Source organism: Lycorma delicatula, chromosome 1, assembly GCF_047948215.1.
Source record: "Lycorma delicatula isolate Av1 chromosome 1, ASM4794821v1, whole genome shotgun sequence".
NCBI classification, from domain to species: Eukaryota; Metazoa; Arthropoda; class Insecta; order Hemiptera; family Fulgoridae; genus Lycorma; species Lycorma delicatula.
The window spans coordinates 157,974,181-157,998,052 of NC_134455.1; the positions used below are offsets into that span (position 1 = coordinate 157,974,181).

General features: G+C 32.6%; 1 protein-coding gene across 5 annotated transcripts in view; it reads right to left on the minus strand.

Annotated features, from left to right (window-relative positions):
- LOC142324692 (synaptic vesicle glycoprotein 2B) overlaps positions 1 to 23,872 on the minus strand; it is a 241,801-nt gene that overhangs the window by 7,617 nt on the left and 210,312 nt on the right. For all 5 annotated transcript variants that reach the window (XM_075365602.1, XM_075365595.1, XM_075365618.1 and 2 more), the window contains 4 exons: positions 20,039 to 20,160; positions 7,683 to 7,921; positions 3,742 to 3,950; positions 490 to 755 (listed from right to left, as the gene is read on the minus strand). In XM_075365602.1, coding sequence (XP_075221717.1) covers positions 490 to 755; positions 3,742 to 3,950; positions 7,683 to 7,921; positions 20,039 to 20,160 — 836 coding nt within the window. The remainder of the gene's footprint in view (positions 1 to 489; positions 756 to 3,741; positions 3,951 to 7,682; positions 7,922 to 20,038; positions 20,161 to 23,872) is intronic.

The following is a 23,872-nucleotide window of genomic DNA, read 5'->3' on the forward strand; positions in this document are numbered from 1 at the left end:
TTAATTTTATTTGATTATGTAATTAATTTATTATTAATTATTCAATTACTCATTTATTAATAAATAGAATACAGCATAAATCAATTTATTTAATAAGCAATATTTATTATAAAGTACAATGAAAAGTATTTTATTGATAATTAATAACAATATTAATTATTGAATCTCCAATTAAGATATATGCATAAAACAGAATTTTTCAGTTGAGAAACATCTTTTTATCCTGAGATAATCTTCATTTTTGATTTTAAATTATATTTTACTTATGAATATTTTTCTGTACTAAAACAAAATTGATCATGCTTTAATCAAAAAAGTATTATTGTATTAATAATTTATGTAAATTATAATAAAAATTATGATTGAAGATGACTTATCAAAAGATGTCTCTCAATTAGTAATGAGTTCTGTTTAACTCCATTTAGTAGTCATTCCTTAAAATTGATTTTGATAAAAATGTATGTATTAATTATATAGTTGCACACTTACCTAAAAAAAACTTTCTTCCAAGTGAATCCATAAAGAGAACTGCAACTACATTACTTGGTATTGCAGATGAAACTGTAATAAATGATTCCTGAAACACACCGCTTTCTATTTTATCTGTACAAAGGATTTTATCAGAGTGAGATCCTGAATTTACAACAAAATGTGTGACCTCACACACTGATGCTTCTTCCAGACCTCCATGTGAACGTGAAAACTCATCAAACCGATTAAATAATTCCGGAAACCACATCATTAATCCATAGTAACTGAAAAAGTATAATTGTAGTCTATTTTACCAGTCATATTAAACTGTTTAATTTTTATAATCTAAAAGCTAGTACTACTTAATAATGATAAAGTTTTTAGAAAAAAAATTAAACACAAAAATTGTGATAAAATACAGAAGACTAATTTTTCAAATCAGTGTTACACATGTGATAAAAGTGTTACACATGTTGAAAAAGTATCCATTAATGATATTCTAGACTTGTATTCATCCATAATTCATAATTAATAAAAGAATCCATCTTATTCATTGATTAATCCCTACAAAGAATCAAATTTGTTGATTCCCATACAAAGTATGGAAAATAGTGGAGGGGAATTACTCTGATATCTGCTGTGTATATCTATATAGTCAGACTATTCAGCAGTATCACACAGAATAAGCATATAGAACTCAGCAGTATCTGAGTTGACTATGGTCAGACAAATAAATGATTAGGATGAAGTACACAGACATGGGCACATATTTAATATATATGTTTTATTCTGCACAAAACTAAAGAGAATTAATTTGTTTCTCAAAAGACTGTTTAGTAATTCCTAACACAGTTTCATTTTCTTAATTTGACCTACTGTTGTGAATTGATATTTTTATATAGGCAAGTTCTGAGTAACGAAGTCAAAATAATCTGTAAATTATTATTGCTACGTTAAGGATTCAAGGAAAGTGTACGTCATGATAGATCAGATGTTACAAATTTTCTATAAATTTATTTATACTGTCAGTCCCTTATTTTAAATGTTTATTAATTATTTTTCTACTTGTTTATTACACAACCCAAAAATAAATTATATGTCTGTATGGCAACAACTGTCATGTAATTGCTGGGGAATTTCAATCAATGGAATGGTGACCAACCTTTTTACTATATTGTAAGTAAATATGCTTTTATTGTTTTAAATAAAGGTTTGTGAGTGTTTTGGTTAAATAAACAAACTATACATTTTATTAATTTTACATTCAATTAAAAATTATTGCCATGAGTCAAATTTATTCATTGTGACAGTTACATTGACTTGGTGAGTGCTGAATGAAAGAAATTCATTTAATGCTAAATTCATTCAATTATTATTATCATTAACCCTTTCTTGGCAAGCAGCCCTACATAGGCCTAATATGGATACAACACTTTTAAAATAGAACAAATTTTGTTATAAAAATGTTTATTTTTAAATATCTATCTCACATATTTCTACATTCAAGTAGCAGAATACAATAAAATATTCATTGGGTTCAAATTATCCAGCTCTGAGACTGTACAAGACTACTCTTCATTTACGTTCATACATATCATCCCCATTCATCCTCTGAAGTAATACCTTATGGTGGTTCCAGAATCTAAACAGAAAAAAAGAAAAAGAAATGATCCAGCCATAGTCAATTTGTACGTTTTTCCTCAGTTAAAATTAGGTTCTTCATTTGTATCAAATATTTGTGGTTTGCAGTAACTCCATCAATTTTTTTTTTTTTTTTGCCAAGTCATAACGTATTCCCTCTAGTGTACTAGTAAAGCTTTCTTCATCTTCATTTTAACCAATTGCTATTATCAATTGCATGAAAAACATAACTCCATTGCCAAACTGTCTTCTTACCTTGTTTCGATGAATTAAGTATCATTTCAGTCTTCTCTTTGATGATATATTACATACAAAAAAAACGAAACCATTGCCAAACTAAATATATTTATTAATTATTTTTCTACTTGTTTATAATGCTTAACCCACAAATAAAGATTTGTAAATTTGTTTAATTGTTCTTCATTATGAGTAGAATACAAACCAAGTGGTAAATGTTTTCCAGAATTTATTGGTTAAGCAACTTCATTAAGAGCAATATACTGTCTCAATCTTCTCTGAAAGATTGATTTGAATTTGATCATTCAGTACTCAGTTACGTTCTTCAGTTCTCCATTCTTTGTTTTTGCTCCACATGTTTTCAGTCCTCGACTAGCAGATTTTCTTATTTGTCTTGCTACATTCATCAATGGCATTGTTTTATATTGGCAATGGTAAAAATTTCAATTTATTTATGGACCCTAAAAGTTGAATATTTAGTTATAACAATTTGGCCGAATATGATTCGTATAATTTTTGTATTAGCAACAGTAAGTTTTAACACCAATGGCAAATACTTTACAACAATAAATTCATAAAAGAAAACAGTTCATGTAGCCTTTCTCTTGTAACAATTCCACAACCTTGTGAGTAACTATTTGAATCATCAATCCATCCTTCAAAATCCAGTGCATCCTACAAGTAATATTTCTTTAGAAAGTCTCTTTCTTCGGAAACTTCATCATATAATTTTTTCTGCAAAATAATATAATAATTTTTTTTTTTTAATAAAAAAATTCTGTAAAATTTTACTGCCACAACTGTAAGACAGTGGTAAATATATGATATTTACTATGTACTTTGTTACTTATAAATAAAAAATGTAATTGTAATTAAAGTTTTTAATATTTTCTTATTATTATAATTTTGTTTTTAGAGATTTTAATAAGCTGTTTCTTTTATCTAATAAAAAAAAAGATTATTTTTTTACCCTACTGAATAAGCCACTTTCCTTATAACTGTAATTATAATTTACTAATAACTGTATAATTTACCCTATTTATATCATCTAATAGAAGAGGCAGGTAGACAGGAACTTAAAAAGAATTTATACAGCATTAATAACATGTATGATGTTGATGGTTGAAAGTAATTATTTATTATTTATAAATTCTTTAATTAAACTGTATTTTTATGATGGTAATGATTTAGCTGCTAGAATTTTATTCATGTTGAAGCAAAATTTCACTTTTATTTCTAGGCACTACCCTTTTTTATATTCCGTGTAGTGAAACTGTCAAATGTGAAGTGGATCCTGCATATTATCAAAGAACCCAGAGGTACAATTAAATAAATATTACTAATATAATAATCTTACAATTTGACTGAAAGAAACTGACACTAAATACGCACCCAATATGAAAGGTCAAATTTATTGTAATGGAGATGATAGTAAAACGCAATATTGGAGGTTTGAATAACAGCTTTGTATTTTCACCAATACTTCTTAACATTGCTTTAACTCGAGTTGGTCCATTCTTAACTTCTACCAAGCCAGGTTTTAGTTTAAAACTCTGTCGTGGTTGTAATGGAATCTCACCTGGTTGCAATAACTGTTTTACCTGTAAAATAAATTTTCAAAATACATATTTGTGAATTCAGAATAGTATTTATAATGTTATAAATACTGTAACATAATAGTTTCATTTTGGAACTGATGTTACAAACAAGAAATTAAGAAAAAAAAAGATAGATAGGGATCTAACATTTTAAAAGACCATATTTCTCCTAAAACAAAAACAAACTTGTGTCACTCTTGATTAAAAGAAAAAAAAAATTAATTATGTGTAAGCTTTGAAATTAGCTTACACATTGTTGAATTGGTCTATTAAAATAGCTTTTAAGAAAAATATAGTATACTGCATCAACTCCCTCTATACTGCTAGTTTTACTAGATATAAACATGTAAAAAAAAAGATCATAATACCCTGGAATAAAATTCTTGAAGTTAGCAAGTAATAAGATAAGATACTCGTATTACTGTTTTCTATTGATCAGAATATTATATAAATCTGTGAGTGTCTTTGGGTGTTCTGTGCATGCTGCTGATTATCAGGAATAGAATTAAATAGAATAAATTATAATTAAATTAATAGAATTAAATATACATAGAATTAAATTCTGAAACCACTTTTAATTAAAAACACAGCAGTAAAGTAAGTTGCAAATAAGTTGATATGAGGCGTGTTTTTAAAGTAAGGATTGTTTTAAAAACAAAACTGAAAAATATGAACAAACTTAATGTAAAAATTACTTTTATTTACTAATTTTTCTACATACCACCTTCAGCTACAAGACATTTTTCATAGTTTCAATAGCTTCTTCATTTTCTCTTCAAAAAATTCCGCCACCAGCAACTTAAACCACGCAGTAACACATTCATTCATCATCACTGTCAAACCTTTGTGAGACAAACCACTGTTTAAGGTGAAGAAAAAAATAATTGCTGGGAGCTAAGTCAAGACTACAGGGTGGATGATTGAAGATTTTCAAACAACATTTTGCCAATTGCCTTCCTATATTTGTGCAGTCAGGGATCATCATCCAAAAACAAAATCCTGTGGGATTTTATCCCACATAATTTGTTTTTTCTAGCTCCTCTGAGATTTTTTAACATTTCACAATATGTATTGTCATTCACTAAAGTTCCATGATCAGCAATCAAACAATTCATTACCTTTTTATTTGTAACGCCACAAAAAATTATTCGCTGCAGCAAGAGGTTTATCCTTCTGTACCGGTTAACATCTTAAGCTTCCATCTGACAAAATTATTTTTGCCTAATTTTTCAGTCAAAACTTTATAAATCGAAAATCATGATACATCAGTAAACATCAAATGCATTTGTGACACAATGAAGCAACAGTTTTCTCAAAGTTTTTCGTTGATGGCCAGGCCCTATGAACGTTCAATGGTCTTCTAGCATCATTATCTTACTAAAGCATCAGTGATAATATTTAGCCCATAAATACCACAAATTTGTCTGTGAATTTCAGCCTCAAAATTGTTTTCTTCCCATTAAAAATCTGATAACTCCTAAAGCCAAACTGCCATACCAAGTTCAGTTATACTCGTATTTCAGGAACTTATGACCTTCAGATTCGGAAAAGCATGTTGCCTACTGTGAGTAGTTCAAAAGAGTCACAATCATGTTACTAATCAGCTTAATTATTAAGAAGGCTTACTTTTATTTAAATCTATATATTTATAGCTTTAACATGTGCTCTGGTTGTAGCATTTCTGGATTCTGCTAATCCTTACAGATTGCATTTGATTCCTCTTAATCATCCAAAAGTTAAAATTCAGTGTGCTTCAACCAGGAAACAAATTTTTTATTGGACAAAGTTTTTCAACAAAACTGTTATTTCAGTTGTCTTTGTAGACGTCATGTAATAATACATAGTGAGGTTGGAAGTGAATGAATTTTATCACTGGTTTCAACAAGACAGTGGAATATGTTGCACCATCAATGAGAAATAGTCAGATGCTATATGAATTCTACCACAACTGATAAATATCAAAAAATCTTTTCGCACACATACACTAGGTTTGTCTCTTCACACAAAGGGAAATGTAAGGCAGTAATCCTACAACACTATAGGATTTATTGAAAAACATCAATCCCTCCAAGTCATTCAATTCATATACTGAAATGGCATTCTCATGTGCAAACATATGTTTTTGAATAGATTTGTCAATTACAACATAGAGGACAATTTTAGCATTTTTTTTTTTTTTTTACACATATGTGTAGCATGGCAATGAAAAGAGATATTAGAATGAAATAAAAATTGAATAAAAGTACGATACCTTAGCTACAAAATGCAGTATTTATTTTTCAATATAATCCTCATTTACACTGACACACTTTTTCCATGTGACAAGTTTTTGCATTCTGTCACTGAAACTTTCTGGCGGTCTTTCTCATATCCAAGTGGCCACAGCTTCCTTCACCTTACTGTCAGTGGTGTAATGTTTACCTTTGAGATCCCTCTTGAGATGAGGGAAGAAGTGGAAGTCCCACAGAGACAAATCTGGTGAGTATGGCAGATGCAGAATAGGCTCAAATTTCAGCTTTCGGAGAGCCATCAGAGAGTTTGTGCAATACCCGTTGTGCACAGATTTTACGGTAACCCAATTGCTCAATAATATGGCTTACTTGTTCTTTAGATATACCAAACTGAATAGCGATGCATTGCTGGGTGATTTGCCGGTAACATTGAAGCAAATCATCCACCTCCTTTCAATCTTTCTAGTCAGTCATAAAAACTGATCGTCTGCTGCGAGGTGCATCCTCAATTGTCGCTTTACCAGCTTTACATTCGAGAAATTTAATTGTCCACCTATTCACAGTACTCCAGTCAGCAGTTTCACTACCATAAACCACTTTTAAATGATGAAAAATATTTGTAAGATTCACATTTTCTGCTGTTAAAAATTTGATCACTGCACGCTGTTTTAACCATGTTGACATATTGGCTGTACTCGACTCCATTTTAACTGCTACTGAAAACAAACCAGTAAATGGATTTCAATGCATGATTGCAGGTTTGTAAAGTGGGATTTTAGCTATCATGTATTGCCACGCCCAACTCGAAAAATTTATTATGCAGATATATTTTTTGAAAACTGTTTGGAAAATGAAACCTATGAATTTAGCGGAAAAAAATGTTCATTGGTGAATATATAGAATGATATGTTTTGATTGGTAATTTTTAAAGTAATATAGAAAAAATGTTTAAAAATCATTTCTTTTAAATCAAATCTTGGAATTGTCATATCACTCTGATTTTTTATATGAATATTTAGATATACATCAAAAATGTTCGTAAAGATATTACACTCAGCACTACTACATTCTACAATCACTAAAATTAAATGATAAACTTAATTTATTAAATTACAGAAAATAAAAATAAATGTCATTTAGCAATTAAATCGCATTCATGCATCTCCAATATTTTAATCTCCCACATAATTACTTCACCTTCTCTTAATAACAGGCTTTAATTGTTTCATCTGTATTTCTAAGATAATCATATCAGTTTCCATCCACAGTCACCCGCATCAATATGAGACATCAACAAGATCTGATAGTACATAAATCAGCATAGTATCAAAAAACCAATCTAGGCCCAAACAAGTCGCATTAAAAGTATGGTATATTAAAACATTTCATTTTAATAAAACTAATTGTTATTGGGTTTGTATCTAAAAAGAATTCATCTTAAAATCTGCAATCATTAAATTTGAACTTTTCACAAACTAAAAATAAAACAAATAAAAATAATTACCGGATAATTGTCGACATGATAACCAGTATTAATATTGTATATTTGTCTGAATACAGCAAGAGCATCCTCTGTTTTGCCCTGGGAAAGTAGGAACTTAGGACTCTCTGGTAAGAAATAAAGTAGAACAGCCACAATAAATGATGGAATCGAACAAATTAAAAGAAAAACTCTCCATGAGTTGAAGACAAAATTACTTGAATAAAAACCAATAGAACTTGGAATTATTAACCATGCCAAACCTAAAAACAAAGTAACAAATAAAAAACTAATTGTAAAACTATTAATATTAACTATAACAATAAAATTCCAATGAACCAAAAACATGTTTAAGAAACTGCTACTCTCAGATCATTGAATTAACGGTGATTAATGACCGCACCACTAAATGCCAGTTATAATTATTTTTAAAATATACAACTGTCAAGAAAATTTGATGAATTTTAATGGCAGGAAAAAATCCTACAGTAGAGGTTCAGTTGAAGGTTTATGGTTCAGCTGAAAGCTTTAATACATTGAAAAACTTAGAAGGTGGTTAAGAGTTTCTATAAGGAACCTGAGGTTGAGCTTAGATGGGTCATTAGTACATATTTAACATTTATTTTAGCTGATCAATATAAAATCAATGATCTATAATTTACTGCTATCATCCTGGGCAAAGATATCTCATTTTCTAAGAAACTTAATGCCCACTGACTGAAAGCATTCCTTTTGGCTGGAACTGTTCTTTCATTTTTAAATAAATTATTATTTTATTATTTAGGCTAGATGCTTATTGGGTAAGAGCTTAGCTTACAGGAACATGTTTAAAATAATTCATTCTTGTTACTTGTGTTGTCCAGAAAGAGAGACTCTCTGCCTGTGAATCCATTGAAGGTTTTTATTGCCAGTTCATTGACTGTTCAAAATGTCTCATCTCAACCCAAGATTGGAAGGCTGAGATGTTATCAGGTAAGCTTCATTATAGACAATTATTTATATATGCAATTAATGTATATAGTTAATTTCTGATGGAATGGTGTTCAACACTAGAATAATTTACATAATTTTATGAAGCACATCATTGACTAATAATGATTAGTTAAAAAAATTTAATTTTATTCTAGTGTAACAAGACCGGTACAACAGACATGAGTAATGGATTCCTACCAATTAAGAAGAAAGTAGTAGAAAATAAAATAATGGGAGGAATCCAAAAAGGGGCTAAAAGAAACCCTTGTAGTAAAAGTAACAGGTCCGTTTAACAATCATCCTTTGTAAATCTGCCCACTGACTTACCTAAACAGATTTTGTTCTGTGAGAAGAGTTACCAAACCAGGGTAGAAATTTCATGGGAATATGTGAGAGGAACAATCATTCTCACACTTCAAGTTGGGTCCAGTCCTGCAGGTAAAGAGGATAGGAGGGAACACCAATTGAAATCAGTTCTGTGAGATATGAATCTGCGAGGAGAGTCTGCAAGAAAGTGCTATGATACAGAAGTTATTATGCAAGTTTGAAGCAAAAGTATTCTGCGTGGAGGACAGTGAAGGAGCAAATTTCTAGTGAATTAAGTTCGACGTGATTAACGTGATGTCACGAGTAATTCCAATACACGAAAACATGAAATGCTTTGGTGAGTTAGTTATATTATAAGTGAAAGAGATAATGTACTAAATCTCATTCATAAATTTTTACTGTAGTTTTATTTGTAAACAGCAAAGGTATTTGCAGTAAAAGAACTTTATACTTGTCTATCTAAGTTTTTCTATTGTACTACTGTTGTTAATTCAAGGCTAGTGGTTAAAAGTGTTAAGACGAGCAGTCATGCTAATGCCTTTTGTCTATGGGATTGAATTCTGTTTTTCAATATTCAATTACATGTAAATAAATCCTGACAATTACTTTAAATTCCACTTTGTATGTAATTACTGTCTTTAATTATTATTATATCTTTTCATCTCAAAAATATTTCACATCTGGAATTCCAGTACTTGGGGCCATTGAGGCATACCTCATTCAGTGCAGTGGCACATTTAACACAGTCCATACAATCCTACACGTCTCCAGAATTACCAGTCTTTGGGCTTTTGTAATTATGAGTTAAGGATCCAGGCCAACCTTTTCTACGCACTTCTTCAAAATTTTATTTATTAATTCAGTTGCTGTTATCACAATGGAAATGACTTCTACTGAGTTCAGTCTGTACATATCCTTATTCTCCGCTTCAGCCTTATTACTTCATTGTACAAAGTACAAGGAAGTATTGCAATCATGAAAAATTTTGGTTTTCTAATTTCAATGGAAATATTAATTTTGACCATCCGTGAATCCATTTTGACTAGTTTTGGCATGACGTATGTACATATTGATCTCGTATAACTCAAAAACTATTAGCCATAGAATGTTAAAATTTTTTATTTAGGACTGTTGTAATATCTAGTTGTGCACCTCCCTTTTTTATTACAATCAACTGGATCAAAAGTGTCCAAAAAAAGCCCAAATCAAAGTTTTTTTTGGATTTTGGACTTTTTCTTAACTACAGTAATAAGCCCTCATTGAGCACTTTTCAATGATATTTCATAAGTGGTACTTATTTTTATTGGTTCCAGAGTTATACTCCAATAAAATTTGAATTAATGAAATACGTAGATCTTACCAGGGGAGGTACATCACTTCAAATCTGACTTCATTTCCTTTTTTTTTAACTTTTTTTTAATTTAAATATATTATTTATTAATCTCTCATTGTAAAAAAAGTTTTACAATAAATAATAATTCAATAATAACATCAAAAAAATGTTATAAAAAATATATGTAATTAATAAATGTACAACAAAATCTTGTGGTGTCGACATCATATTTTTAATATTGTGATCAGATGGGTGAGTGACATCAATTAGAAGAACCAATATTTTCTCTATTGTTGTAGAGAACCATTTCTGGCCTATTCACAGCAATAAATTTATCAGTATGTACGCGGAGATCACAATACAGTGCATAGTGCTCATTTTCCAACACAGGTCTGGCCTTATATTCATAATAAGGACACTGCTCCCTGGCATCTATGAGTCCTTATTTCAATGCCAACACCTGAAGAACAATGTTTACTGAAAGATCGTGGCAATGCAGACATTCCGTGTTAGCCAAACTGTAGCATCCAGTTATCAAATTATCATTTGTCTCTGATGACTGGTGGCACATCCTGCAGTCATCACTGATATCCTGATTTTCTACGAACTTCTTGTAATTGTTCATTGCAATGACCTGGTCCTGGATGGCATGGATAAATCCTTCAGTTTCTCCAAAGAGAAGCCCATCCCTCAGCCAACGCATAGATGCGTCCTTATCAACATTTTCGAGAGAATGGGGAAATCTGTTATTATTATTGTGGTTGTGATTACTATGATTATTATTTGTTTATTATTCACATTTATTTTTATTATTGCTGCTGATGTCATTATTATTATTATTATTTTTTTTTTTTATCTGAATTTTTACGGGCATCGACTGCTAAGGTCATTAGCCCTCGTCACATTGTTTAAAAGAAATTACTATCACCATCTGGATCCTCATATGTAAGGGTGTAAAGGCCCCTTACATTTTATTTAAAAGCATAAACTACACAAAACATTAAGACACAAAAGACAAGTACAACACACAACACTTACGGGGTGTAAAGGGCCCCGGTATTACAATTTGTGATAAGGTTCTCAAAAGACTATTAAATTTTAAAAATTCAACCCATCAATACCACATCCTTCTTTCTTTCTTCTACGAGTCTCGTTTATAGTTTGTTTAAGCACCCTCGGGGCGACCAGAACCGCCGTTGAGCAGTATATCAGTCGCGCCAGGGTGCCGTGGCAGTTGAATCCTTCTTATAAACAGGCTACAGGCATGCACCGCGCACACCCATAGCCTCGCGCCCTCAATCCACCCTTGAGGGTCCCCCATGCCATCATCGGACACACCCCGACTCACTGCTCTTGAATGCAGGTGAGCCAAAATGGCCTAGGCAAGAGGGCTACCTCCCGTTACTACACGTGCCACGCTTCGAGACTCCCATACATATAAAATTTCCATCTTAGAGATTCTCTCACAGCTTTAAAATTTTCAAACTTTTACAGACTTCTAAGAAGTCTGTAAAATAAACTGGCGAGCAAAAAAGCAACCATTTTTTCTTCATTTCGATTATCCAGATCAGCAGTAATGTCATTTTTTAGACGGAACCTCTTTCTGAGGTTCTTATATATTGTACACTCTCCTATTAGATGTTTGATTGTCAGTGTTTTATTACAAACACCGCACATTGGTCTCTCTTCGCCGGTTAACAAATGTGAATTTGTTAATCGCGTGTGACCGATTCTAAGTCTGGTCACAGCTACTTGTTCACGGCAAGTCACTTTCACGTCGCTTTTCCATTTATATGGAGAAGATTTTACCGAGTTTAATTTGGTATTTAATCTCCTCTAATCAGTACTCCATTTGTTTCTTACTATGTTAGTTAGACGGTTTTTAACGTCTGCCACTCTTACAGGAAATGCATCCAATTTATCGCAGACTGTTGCCTTTCTGGCAGGTTTGTCTGCGCTTTCATTACCTGTAATACCAGCATGCCCTGGAGTCCATACAAATACGCATCGCTGTCCTCGTTCATTTAGAGCGTATAAAATGGACAGGATGTTTGCAATTAGGACATCCTTAGTGTTCTTATTCCGAATTGCAATAAGTGCACTAAGAGAATCGGAACATATTAGCACTCTCACTTCGCAATAGTGTTCTATGTATCGAAGAACTTGCTGAATGGCAGTAAGTTCTGCCGTGTAGACACTGGCCATATCTGGCAGTTTCCAATAATGGGCTTCTCCATTTATATATATGGAGCATCCAACACCATGTTCGGTTTTATAACCGTCAGTATAAATTCTAATATGTTCTTCGTATCTACTGACGGTTGCCAAAAATTTCTGTTGGATGATAACTGCTGGTTTCTTTTTTATTTCTCCCTGAGAGAGATCCAACCTAGTATTTACCGCTGGCAAGAGCCATGGCGGTATTTCTCTTGTGGAAATTGCTAGTGTTTCTGGTATAGCAATTTCGTATTTCCTTCTTAATTCGTGGTACCTAATTCCGGCTGGTCTGGAATAAGTAGCACGATGTTCATATACTGCAGCTACCCGGCTACCCGGCTACTGCAGCTGTCCGGCTATTCGCCGGACTTGTGCGGAAAGCGCCTGTTGCATATCTTATTCCGCTATTATGAACTACGTCTAACTTTCTTAAGTGCGACTTTCTAGCGGATGAATGTACGATACATCCGTAGTCTAGTTTAGATTGAACCAATGCTTTATACAATCTCAATAATGTCTCTTTGTCTGAGCCCCAATTTAAGTTCGATAAACATTTTATAATCTTTATGGCACTTTTGCATCTATCATTCAAGTCCTGTATATGTAATCCCCATGTAAGGGATTTATCCAATACTAGTCTTAATATCTTACATTGTCTTTATATTGTATTGGATTATCATCAATTGTCAACGCAGGACTTTGATGAGGAATTCTCTTCCTACAAAAGTGTACACAGCACGTTTTTTCTGGTGAGAATTGGAATCCGTTATTCCTTGCAACTTCATTTAGAGCATTGATCGCTCGTTGCAATTTGTACCTCACCATAGCAGTCTTGTTGCTGGCATACACAATTGCCAAATCATCAACATAGACGCTTTTTGCTGATTTCTACTGGAATGGCTAATATCAATTTATTAATGGCGATGGTAAACAAGGTACCGCTTAACGGCGAACCTTGTGGTATGCCATTTTCCAAGATTCTTACAGATGAATATTCGCTATTGACTCGTACTTGGAAAGTACGGTCATTCATATAGTTGCTGAGCAGTACTGGCAGATTGCCACGAATGCCCCAGTCATATATCTGGAGCATTACTCCATAACGCCAGGTCATATCGAAGGTCTTCTGAAGATCGAAGAAGACTCCGACACAATGTTTCCTTGTAATAAAGCTGTTATATATAATGTTCTCTAAGTATATCATTTGATCGGTGGTGGAATGGTACTGTCGAAAACCTGCTTGATATGGTCATATCAGGTTTTCTTTTTCTAAAACCCAGACGAGTCGATTATTAATCATTTTTTCCAGTATTTTTCCCATAGCACACGTCAAGGAAATAGGACGGTAGCTATTAGGATCTGTTAAATTTTTATTTTTATTTGGTACTGGAACATGAGCTTTTTTCCACTGCTGCGGGTACATTCCATCCCGCCATATTTGATTATAAAGTTCTAATAATCTGCGTTTTGCAGTGGTATTCAGCTGCCTGATCATATTATAATGGATTTCATCCGGACCAGCAGCTGTGTTACCTGCTTTTTCCAACGCTTTCACGAATTCTTCCATTTTAAATGTACATTATATGAGTAATTATACTCAGTTCTGAAGTTTAGTAGACCTTCGAGTTCTTCTTTTTTGGCTCGAAAACCTTCCTCGTAGTTGGCCGTTTTGCTGGCCTTCTCGAAGTGATTGGACAATAGCTCTGCTATTTCGTTTGGAGTGTCCTTAATTCCATCTTCATCTTGAAGGCTAGTTATGGGTTCAAAATTTTTACGCCCACAAATCGCCTTCACTTTCCTCCAAACATCTGATGCAGTAGTGGTTCTGTCGATGGATGACACGTATTGCTGCCAGGATCGTTTCTTTGAATCTATCATAAGACGTTTTGCATACGCCCTGTATTTCTTAAAGGCAACAAGATTTTCTATGCTAAGACGCTTCTTAAAGGCGTTATACGCCCTTTTCTTTCTTTTTTAGCTTCACTTATTTCATAGTTCCACCATGGAACGGGTTTCTTCGTAAGTTTCCCAGATGTTTTGGGAATATATCTCGATGCCGACTCAAGTATCGTATTTGTTATGGCGTCTACATCGTCCCCGATAAATCCAGTTGATTCAGGGAGTATCGTTCTAGCTGTGAAGCTCGTCCAGTCTGCCTTATCAAATAACCATATTTTAGAGATGGGATATGTTTTTCTTGTAACATCAGTTACAATTTGCACCGGGAAATGATCGCTTCCATGTAAATCGTCCAAGACATGGAAGCTGTACCTCGGTGCTATCGATCCGCTTATAAGTGCAAGATCTATACAGGACGTCGATCCATCTCTGGCATTGAAAAAGGTTCCTGATCCATCGTTTAAAATAATAAGTTCTGAATTCATCAGGAACCTTTCCAGTTCTCTTCCGCGGGGATCTACTCGATCCGCTCCCCAGAGAGAATTATGAGCATTAAAGTCACCCACCAGTAAAACAGGTGGGGGGAGCTCAAAGATTAATCTTGCTATGTCATCCTTATTCCAATCAAAATTCGGCAAGTATATGCTGCAAACAGTGACCTGAAACGGACGCTTCATTCTAACGGCGACCGCTTGCAGGTTTGTATATAGATCAACAGCTTCGGCGGTAGCTCTGGTCGATGTTAGTATGGCTACTCCACCTCTAACTCTAATATTTGGCGGTTGATCTCGCCGAAATGTATCATATCCTTTTAGTTCAAAATTTTCATTTCGGTTGAAATGCGTTTCTTGCAGACATATACAAATCGGGTCTACATCATGTACCAAGCGTTGGAGCTCATGGATGTTTGAAAAACATCCATTGATGTTCCATTGTACTATCGACTCGCTGATTTTAAATTATATTATCGTCTGGGTTTGCCTTTCGGCCACCCTTTTGTCCTTTTTTTCTCCATCTTACGAACAGCATCGTGTTCGTTGAGAAGGTCGTCGCCCGTGAAGCTTCCGGTCTCCGAATCGGAGACCACCGAAGCCGCTGACAACGACGGGCATGGATCGGCACCGGTTACAGGCGCCGATTGTGGGGCGGCAACTTGGCCGACCCCAGACACGGGGGTCGCACCGGTCACCGCCTGTGGAAGGGGGGACACTCGTCCCCCCTGTGAAATTTTTTGTGGCTTCTGAGGCTTAGAGGCCACTTCAGTTACAGGAGGCTTGAGAGCCTCCATAACAGACTCTGTAGTTGTCACTTTCTTTTCATCAACTAAAATCTCACTAAGACGGACTTGGATTTCAGGTTTAGTGTCCGTTTTCTTCTGTACTGGAGCGACTTTCTGTTTTGGAGATGTGTCTTTAGGAGGCTGTACAATTATTCTTGACTTAACAGGTTCTTTAGTGCTGAGAGGCTTCATTTTATTTTCAATTATCCTCTCAATTAAGCCAGCCAAGATAGGTGCGAGTTTGTTGATGATTGCACTCTCATCAACAGCAACTGGAGCAGGAGCAGGAACAGCAGCCACAGCCTGAGCATAGGTTGTTGTTGCTCTAGGTCTGCGGGCGTTTACGATCTTCTTTGCTTCAAAGTAGCTGACCTTTTGCAGGGTTTTTACTTCCTGCACAGCTACTTCATCTTTGTAGACAGGACAGTTCCTTGATCTACAAGAATGTGCTCCTTTACAGTTGATACGTGTAGGAGACTCTTTACACGGCTCTCCTTCATGCACCTCTTCTCCGCACACGCATATTTGCGGTCTTTCAAATCTAAGAGCGGTGTGGCCAAAGCGTTGGCACTTAAAGCACCTCATTGGCTGTGGGACAAATGCCCGCACATCCAAACGATGAATCCCTGCTCTTATCTTTTCCGGCAAAGTAGGCCGGTTGAAAGTGAGGACATGAGAAGCTGAGGGTAAGACCTCACCGTTCCTTCTCATGTTCAATCGACGGCACTCTATTACTCCTTGTGATGACAACTCCTCAACAATTTCTTGCTCCGAGCAATTTAGAAGATCTCGACAGACGACCACACCTTTTGAGGTGTTGAGCGTACCGTGGGGATCGACGCGTACAGCCAGTTCTCCAATCTTTTTAATCCCTAGGATCTTCTGAGAGTGAGTATCATTTACAGTCTCAACATGAAGTCCCGTGAAGGTCTTCCTTATTTCTTTTACAGGGCCTCCAGCGCATTTGGTTATCTCCCGAGCGATGAGAAAAGGACTCACCCTCGAGAAATTTTCATCCTCCTTGGTAATGACCAAATAGTTGGGTTTCGGTACATTACTACTCTTAAAAAAAGCTTTTTGTAAGCTTTTTCTAGCCTCAATCTCAATCTTTCTTGACTCTGCACTCTTTCGGCGTTTCGCCTCAGGCGAAACGGCCGGTTCTAGACGAGGGTGATTACGTGAACGTTTACCAAACGTTCTGCCACGTTTGGTTGTTCAATATTCATGAACGGTTAATCCCTTCTGTAGTAAGGCTAGCCACCGAGGTACAACCCCACTCTACCAACCCTGGAGGTCCGTTCCGGTACTCCGGTGGAACCGGCATATGTCCTGGCAGAGAGCGGATGCGCAGTCTCTACACTGACTCCAGGCCCTTACACACCGAGGCTTTCAGGGCTCCCATGCCCCGAACAACATGGGCACCTTAACTACATGCTTGCCATCGCGGGGGGCATGTGGACAACGAAAGGTCTCCGTTACACCTGCAAATAACTTCGACCGTGGCCGCCACATCACCAGCTCTAAAGGTAGTATTAATCCATTTCCATAATCGTTAAGAATTTCGTATCTGCAGGTGGCCGCGAAGTCCAGTCCTGTAATTCGGCCTATAGATGAAAATCGGCCGAAAAAAGCATATCCGAGAAACAACACTCGGAACCCCGTTAGCCAGCTATATGTAATGTACTTGAGTACAGCTGTTGCCGCCCTGGACGTGGAACGTAGATGTTGTGTTCCGGACGTGGGGATTATCAACCTCAGGGCATTATTATTATTATTATTATTATTATTATTATTATTTATTATTATTATTTTTATTATTATTTTTTTTTTTTTTTTTATTATTATTATTATTATTATTATTATTGATTTGTCATATTTTTTTCATGTCCTTATGCTAATAAATTGTAATTATGTAAACATTTTCAATTGTCAATTTCTCAGTATCCTGATTGAGTTGCGAACATGCAACATTAGCATTAGTTCTGAACCAATAATGTAGTTGCTAGTTACATAAATCACATTAAGAAGTACAGTAGGGGTATCTGAAAAAATTATAGGTTATTTTAATTAGCATATTCAAATCTCAACCTAATCAAGTGCAAAGTAGCTTCCTTCCATAGTCACTGAATATGTGTACTATGTCTCCTAAATACAATGATTTTCTCTGAATTTTTTTGTATACTATATCATCTTAATTCTGGATTTAAACTGCCAACAATCACAGAAAGAGTGTCATATATTCAAAATGTTTATGGTACTACAGATCATCATCAAATGCAAGTGTTTGCTAAAATAAGGTTTTACAAATCTGATTTGAATTATGTGCTATTATAAAATGTTTTTCATCTGAGCTAATTTTTAATCCAAAATGTTAATTTCCATTTTCAGCATCTTTTATGAGATTATCAGATCTGTAAAATACTGATATAATTTTAATTATTCACAAAATCTTTACAGAAATTGTCAGAAAATTTGAAATAATATAATTGTTGGAAATTTTGTAGGCACTCATACAATCTCTAATACATCTGGGGCTATATTAATTTACACTGAAAGATTCAAAGTGATGTATATTGTACTGTATTGTAAAGATAGCACATACTAATATGAATTAAATGCTAAGTTTAAACCTAGTTAAATTACCATAATAGATTATTAAAAGTAATATTAATTAAAAAAAACAGCATGAGATTTATGAGAGTATTTGTTCTATAAATAATGACAGAGGTGGATCCAGTCCTTAATTTCAGATATATGAGACTATTTTTCTAAAAAAAAACAAAAAACAGTTGTCAGCTATGATCAGTGACCAACATGTCTTAAAGGTAGTATATTACTGATGAAATTTGCTATTTGTGAGTCATTATTGTGAAGTCATCCTTTTCCTTTGAATTTGGGTCAAACAAGTTTAACACATGGATTTCTCATCCTGTGTAGCAAAACTTTAATAAACCCAGTGAGTAAATGTGGAGGCTGTGTTACTGTTATTTAACAATTTATCCCATCCTGATTAATTCAATAAAAAATACAGAATTTAAAGTCTGTGGCTTACAACTACTGTTGTTTAATTTTTATTTGCTGGGCAGAGTAAATAAAAATTCGCTTGCCTGATTGTGTAGCTCCATCCCTGGGTCCCTGACACATTCATTATCCTAACGGTTATGAGAATATTAAATATTTTACAGATATCAAAGAAAAAAAAGGGCCTCGATCTGTTGGTTAAACACTTCCCTAGGATAACATGAATGTACCCTGAAAATTTGAAAGCAATCAGCTGGTTGGTTCTCACATGATACTGTTGCAAACAAATAGACAGATTTACAAGCTTCATATTTAAAACATTTAAATCAAACTAAATTTATTTTAATATAGTGCTTGTTATACATATGTATGTGTATATTTATTCATAACGCTTCTAGTGCCATAGTATATAAAGACAGCTATGTAAGTGACTTTGGCCATCTTAAGGCCAAAAGTAACTGAAGAAGTCATGTACGACATTTTTACATTACAAACGGTCAATCTCAAATATAAATATCTTGGAAATGAACTGTCAGATTGTCATAAAGCACATCTAAAAAATTGTCTGTTCTTTTGTATATTTTTGGATTTTAAAAATTCTTAAAATACTTGAAGTGAAACTTAAATCGAATTTTTCTGGTAAATGTCTGAAACAAAGCTGTTTATATAAATCTAATTTTTAAGGTCTTAAATTAGTTGACAGTGAAATCCGTAATGAAACTATTTAAAATTTTGAGGAATTGTTTGTCATAATGTTTTAGTTAGAACTGCAGAATCTGTATATCTGTTTAATTAAGTGTATTTTGTTGTTTTGTTTTTTTAATATTATACTCATATTATAATTAATTCTTCATTAGTATATTGGTGGATTTGACTGTTCATCATAATGCATTATTGTGGATCACAAATGATGGCTTTTTGATTGTTATTTTTTGGAAGAATTTTCATTTTAAAGGTATGTTTTTTCTTTAATTTGAACATTTTATTGATTTGTACAGCTGAAATGTTATTTAATTAATTATAACTGGACATATGTCCTGTTCTATTTTATTCATAATTAAGGCAATATCAAGTTTTATGTTTGCCTTTAAATATAGTTAATGTTCTTAAATGAAAATAATCATAACTAAAAATAACTGATTTTGCAGTTGTGAAGACATATGACTTCATATCTAAAAAAACAATATTATGCTTTATTTAAAAGACACATTCTCAAAATATTTAGTTACAATAGAAACTGAGGGTCTGTAGTCTACAGTAGTCACCTCATGGGATTAACATTGTGTAAAATACATTAAGTTTTACTTGTATTAGAAATTAAAATGAACTTACTTGCAACAAAAAGGTTACCCAGAGTCCAAAATGCAGCCATAGAGCTAAGCATTGATCCTCTTTTCCCTTTTGGTTGAAATTCAGCAAAATATGACCATATGACAGGTCCACTTCCTCCTAGACTGTCAAATAGGCATAAAAATGAGATTAGTAATAATTTGTAATTTGTATTTTTTAGTCCAACATATAATAATAATAAAAAAATCATACATTGTTTAGTGTTGAAATTGATCAGAAATGACATATTCAAGATCCTCAGCCAAAATGATAAATTAGAAAAATAAAATGTGCATTACAAAGTTTCAAGAAAACAGAATAAATTTACTTAAGAATAACCTTTTTGTGACTGATAGGAACGAATAAAATTTAATGCGGTTAAAGATGATAAATTTACCTGCATATATATTAGCAAAACCTACCATTTTAGTCTAGTGGTTAAACTTATCATAAAATCAGTTGATATTCAAAGTCAAGGTTTTCAGGCTGAGTCCTTGTAAAGGCAGTTGCTTTTATATGGATTTGAATGCTAGACTGTTGATACCAGTATTCTTTAGTGGTTGGGTTTCATTTAAACACACATCTCAGGAATGGTCGACCTCAGTATCTTCCAGACTACATGTTTACTGGTACATTTACACTTACATTGCACTAGGTCTGCAGCTACATCAGGGCTGGCAAGCCAGTAACCGGTAATACGCTCGCACGCGTACACACACGAACACACACACACACACACATAATATATATATATATATATATATATATATTATTACACCATTTTATTTTTATATATATATATATATATATATATATATATATATATATATACACCACACATTCAGATCCGGTACTAGCTAGTAAACTGACTGGGAAAACAACACCTATTTGCAAATCATGAAATAAAACATTTTAATCTCACTAATAATTATTTTTAAAGAATTAACATCAATAATGAAGAATAATTAATAAATATTCATTTAAATTTAAAATAGTTGATAAATAGTTTAAAATAGCAATTAAAGAATTGTAGAAGGATGTGTGACCAACATTAATAAAATAAATTGTTAAAATAATGATATTTACTAAATATATTACATAATTCAATAAATGGCCCTTATTAAGATTCAGCAATATTCAAAGTACTTCTTTATATATTGTTTATTTATCTATGGTGTACAATAAGAAAGGTAATTTTTGATCTAACACAAACAAAGAATACTGAACTAGAGTTTAACTAAGGAAACCAGTTACTTTTTAAAAAAAATAATTAACTACTAATAAAAACATAATAATAGTGATTAATTTTTATGAATAAATAAAATAAAAATAATCTAGTGTTATTTATTCTCCCAGCTGTTAATACCAAATTAATTCACTATTAACAAGTATGAAGCAGACAGTCGGGAAACTTGCTGTTTTGACCAGTGGTGTGTAATAAATAAAGCCAAAGCAACTAGTCAGAATATCACTATTCTGACCAGTACTATTTGTTATCTTATCTAACAGAAGAGACCCATCAGTGCAGTCCAACACTTGCATGGCCAGACCAGGGCATCATTGATGAATAAACCCAGATGGTAATTCAGGAAAAATAAGAAGACAAGGGAAAAGATGTTTGACGACTTCATTATCGCCAACCACCCTTCTCAGGCTCCCAGCTCCGTCTGATGGCAAATAAGCAAGAAGCGCTGTTTTTAGAATCACTCTAATGTTGATTGCTATTCAAGAGCTAACAAATGGAACAGCTCTTTACAGAAATAGTCCTCTACTACCACTGAAAACCCACTCAGGAAGCCAATTTAATAAAAATGGCCCTTCTTAAGATTCAGCAATATTCAGAGTACTTCTTGTCACCCACTACTGACCGTGAAATAATACAACTGTTAATAAATATTTATACCACATATGGTAATAAAAAACTAATATATTTACAAACAGGGTTAACTAAGCAACAATAAATTATGCATAAAACAACAAAAAAGCTAGAAACATAATCGCTTAAAACATAGAACAAAATAACTTTAGTTTATAAAGAAGAATTTATCAACAAATTATAAAATAGATATTTAGATATAATTAATATATTATATTACAATGAATAAATGAGATCATACAAACAAGTAACAACATATCTAAACTCCAAATGTCAAAATAAAATCATAGAAAAAAAAGATCAAACATACAAAATAATAAAAAAACACTCATACATAATATTTTAAAATAATAACATAAAATATCACGAAAATCTGATTATAAAAGCAAAATAATCACATTAGTGAATACAAAATTATATGAGTTAACTAAAATAATTTTGTACTAATTATATAGGAAAAACAATAGATTAACTCTTTTATTATTATTTAAGCCAGATTTTCGCAACAATTTAGAGGTTTCAAAAGTAAAAAAATAAGTCATCTAATATTGCAGAAGATTGTCTTCTGGGTAAATATATTAATGATTTTAACACCTACTCCATAAAATTTAATCTTTATTCCACTCGTCTGTGACATTTATCAAATTAGATACTACAATCCATATTCTCTTGATATTTCCAATACAAAATTTATTCAAAGCATGTTATTCTTCTTATTGTATGATGTCATTATTTTAATATTTATTTTATTATATTATTTTAGTATTATATATTTTATGTTAAAGATCTACTTTTAAATTTAAAGGCCAGTGTTCAATCTCAGCCTTTAAAATATGAATATCCTTAAGGTTATTAACCTCAGAAGTATATTATAAAACAATATTATATCTCAATTATTAACGTTTCATATAAAATAACATTTGTTAAGAATGAATTCCAATACCGATAAAATTAGTTACATATATCTATTTATATCCAACAACTTGAGATTCAGAAATATTATTTCAACAAAAATTTCTTATTTTAGAAGTACATTAGGGCTTAAAAGTGGGCTTCCTCATTAAAAATTAAAATGAGCTCCTTATTTTATAAGTTTTTTAAATTACAATATCATTCAATAACATCAGAATTTTAAGCCGGTAACTGAAGAAAAAATTAATGCAGGAAAAAATAAGAAAATTAATTTGCTCTAATTAGTGGATTTTTAAAATGAAGAATTGAGTTTGGAAAATAAGAAAAGAAATGCAACATTAATTATTAGATTGTTTTTCTTTAATTTACTAAAATATTATTTTCTACTAATTTAGTTGAAACTTTATTGTCAATTTTTTTCTTTTTATTATTGTATTATATTTGTATTGCCAGTTTCAATGTAGTTTCTTATATTGGTGTTTAAGCATATCTTTTGCACTAGATTTTCATGAAATATCACTAGTAGATTTACAACAACTAGGTATTTACACTTGACTACTATTTATCATGAGAACTCTATCTATTTAAGTGATAAGTTTTTTATTTCATTCTTTTTAAACCCAAACTTGTTAACCCCAAAGTGAAAAAATGGGGGTTATGTTTCATCAGTGTTCACATACATATGTAATCGACTTGGTTCTTTCCCAAAATTATTTGTCAGATTCCCCTGTAGGTTTTGAGCCACAAATATCATAAACTTTTAAGATGTTTAATTTTATTATTCTTTTAATTTTTTACTTCATTTTTTAACATAGTTTTTAAAATTTTTAATTTTATACTTGTTAATTTTGTCATCCACCATGATGATGTGTAGTCTACCTTCATCCAGAAGGTTCTGGGTTTAAACATACCAGTCAGGCTTGGCATTTTTTATAAACTACAAAATTTATCTGCTATTAAAAAATCACTGTAATCAGGTGTAATTCTGTTGTGATCTAGAGAATAAGTAAATTATTACTAATTATGGTTTGTGGACAGCTAGAAAAAAA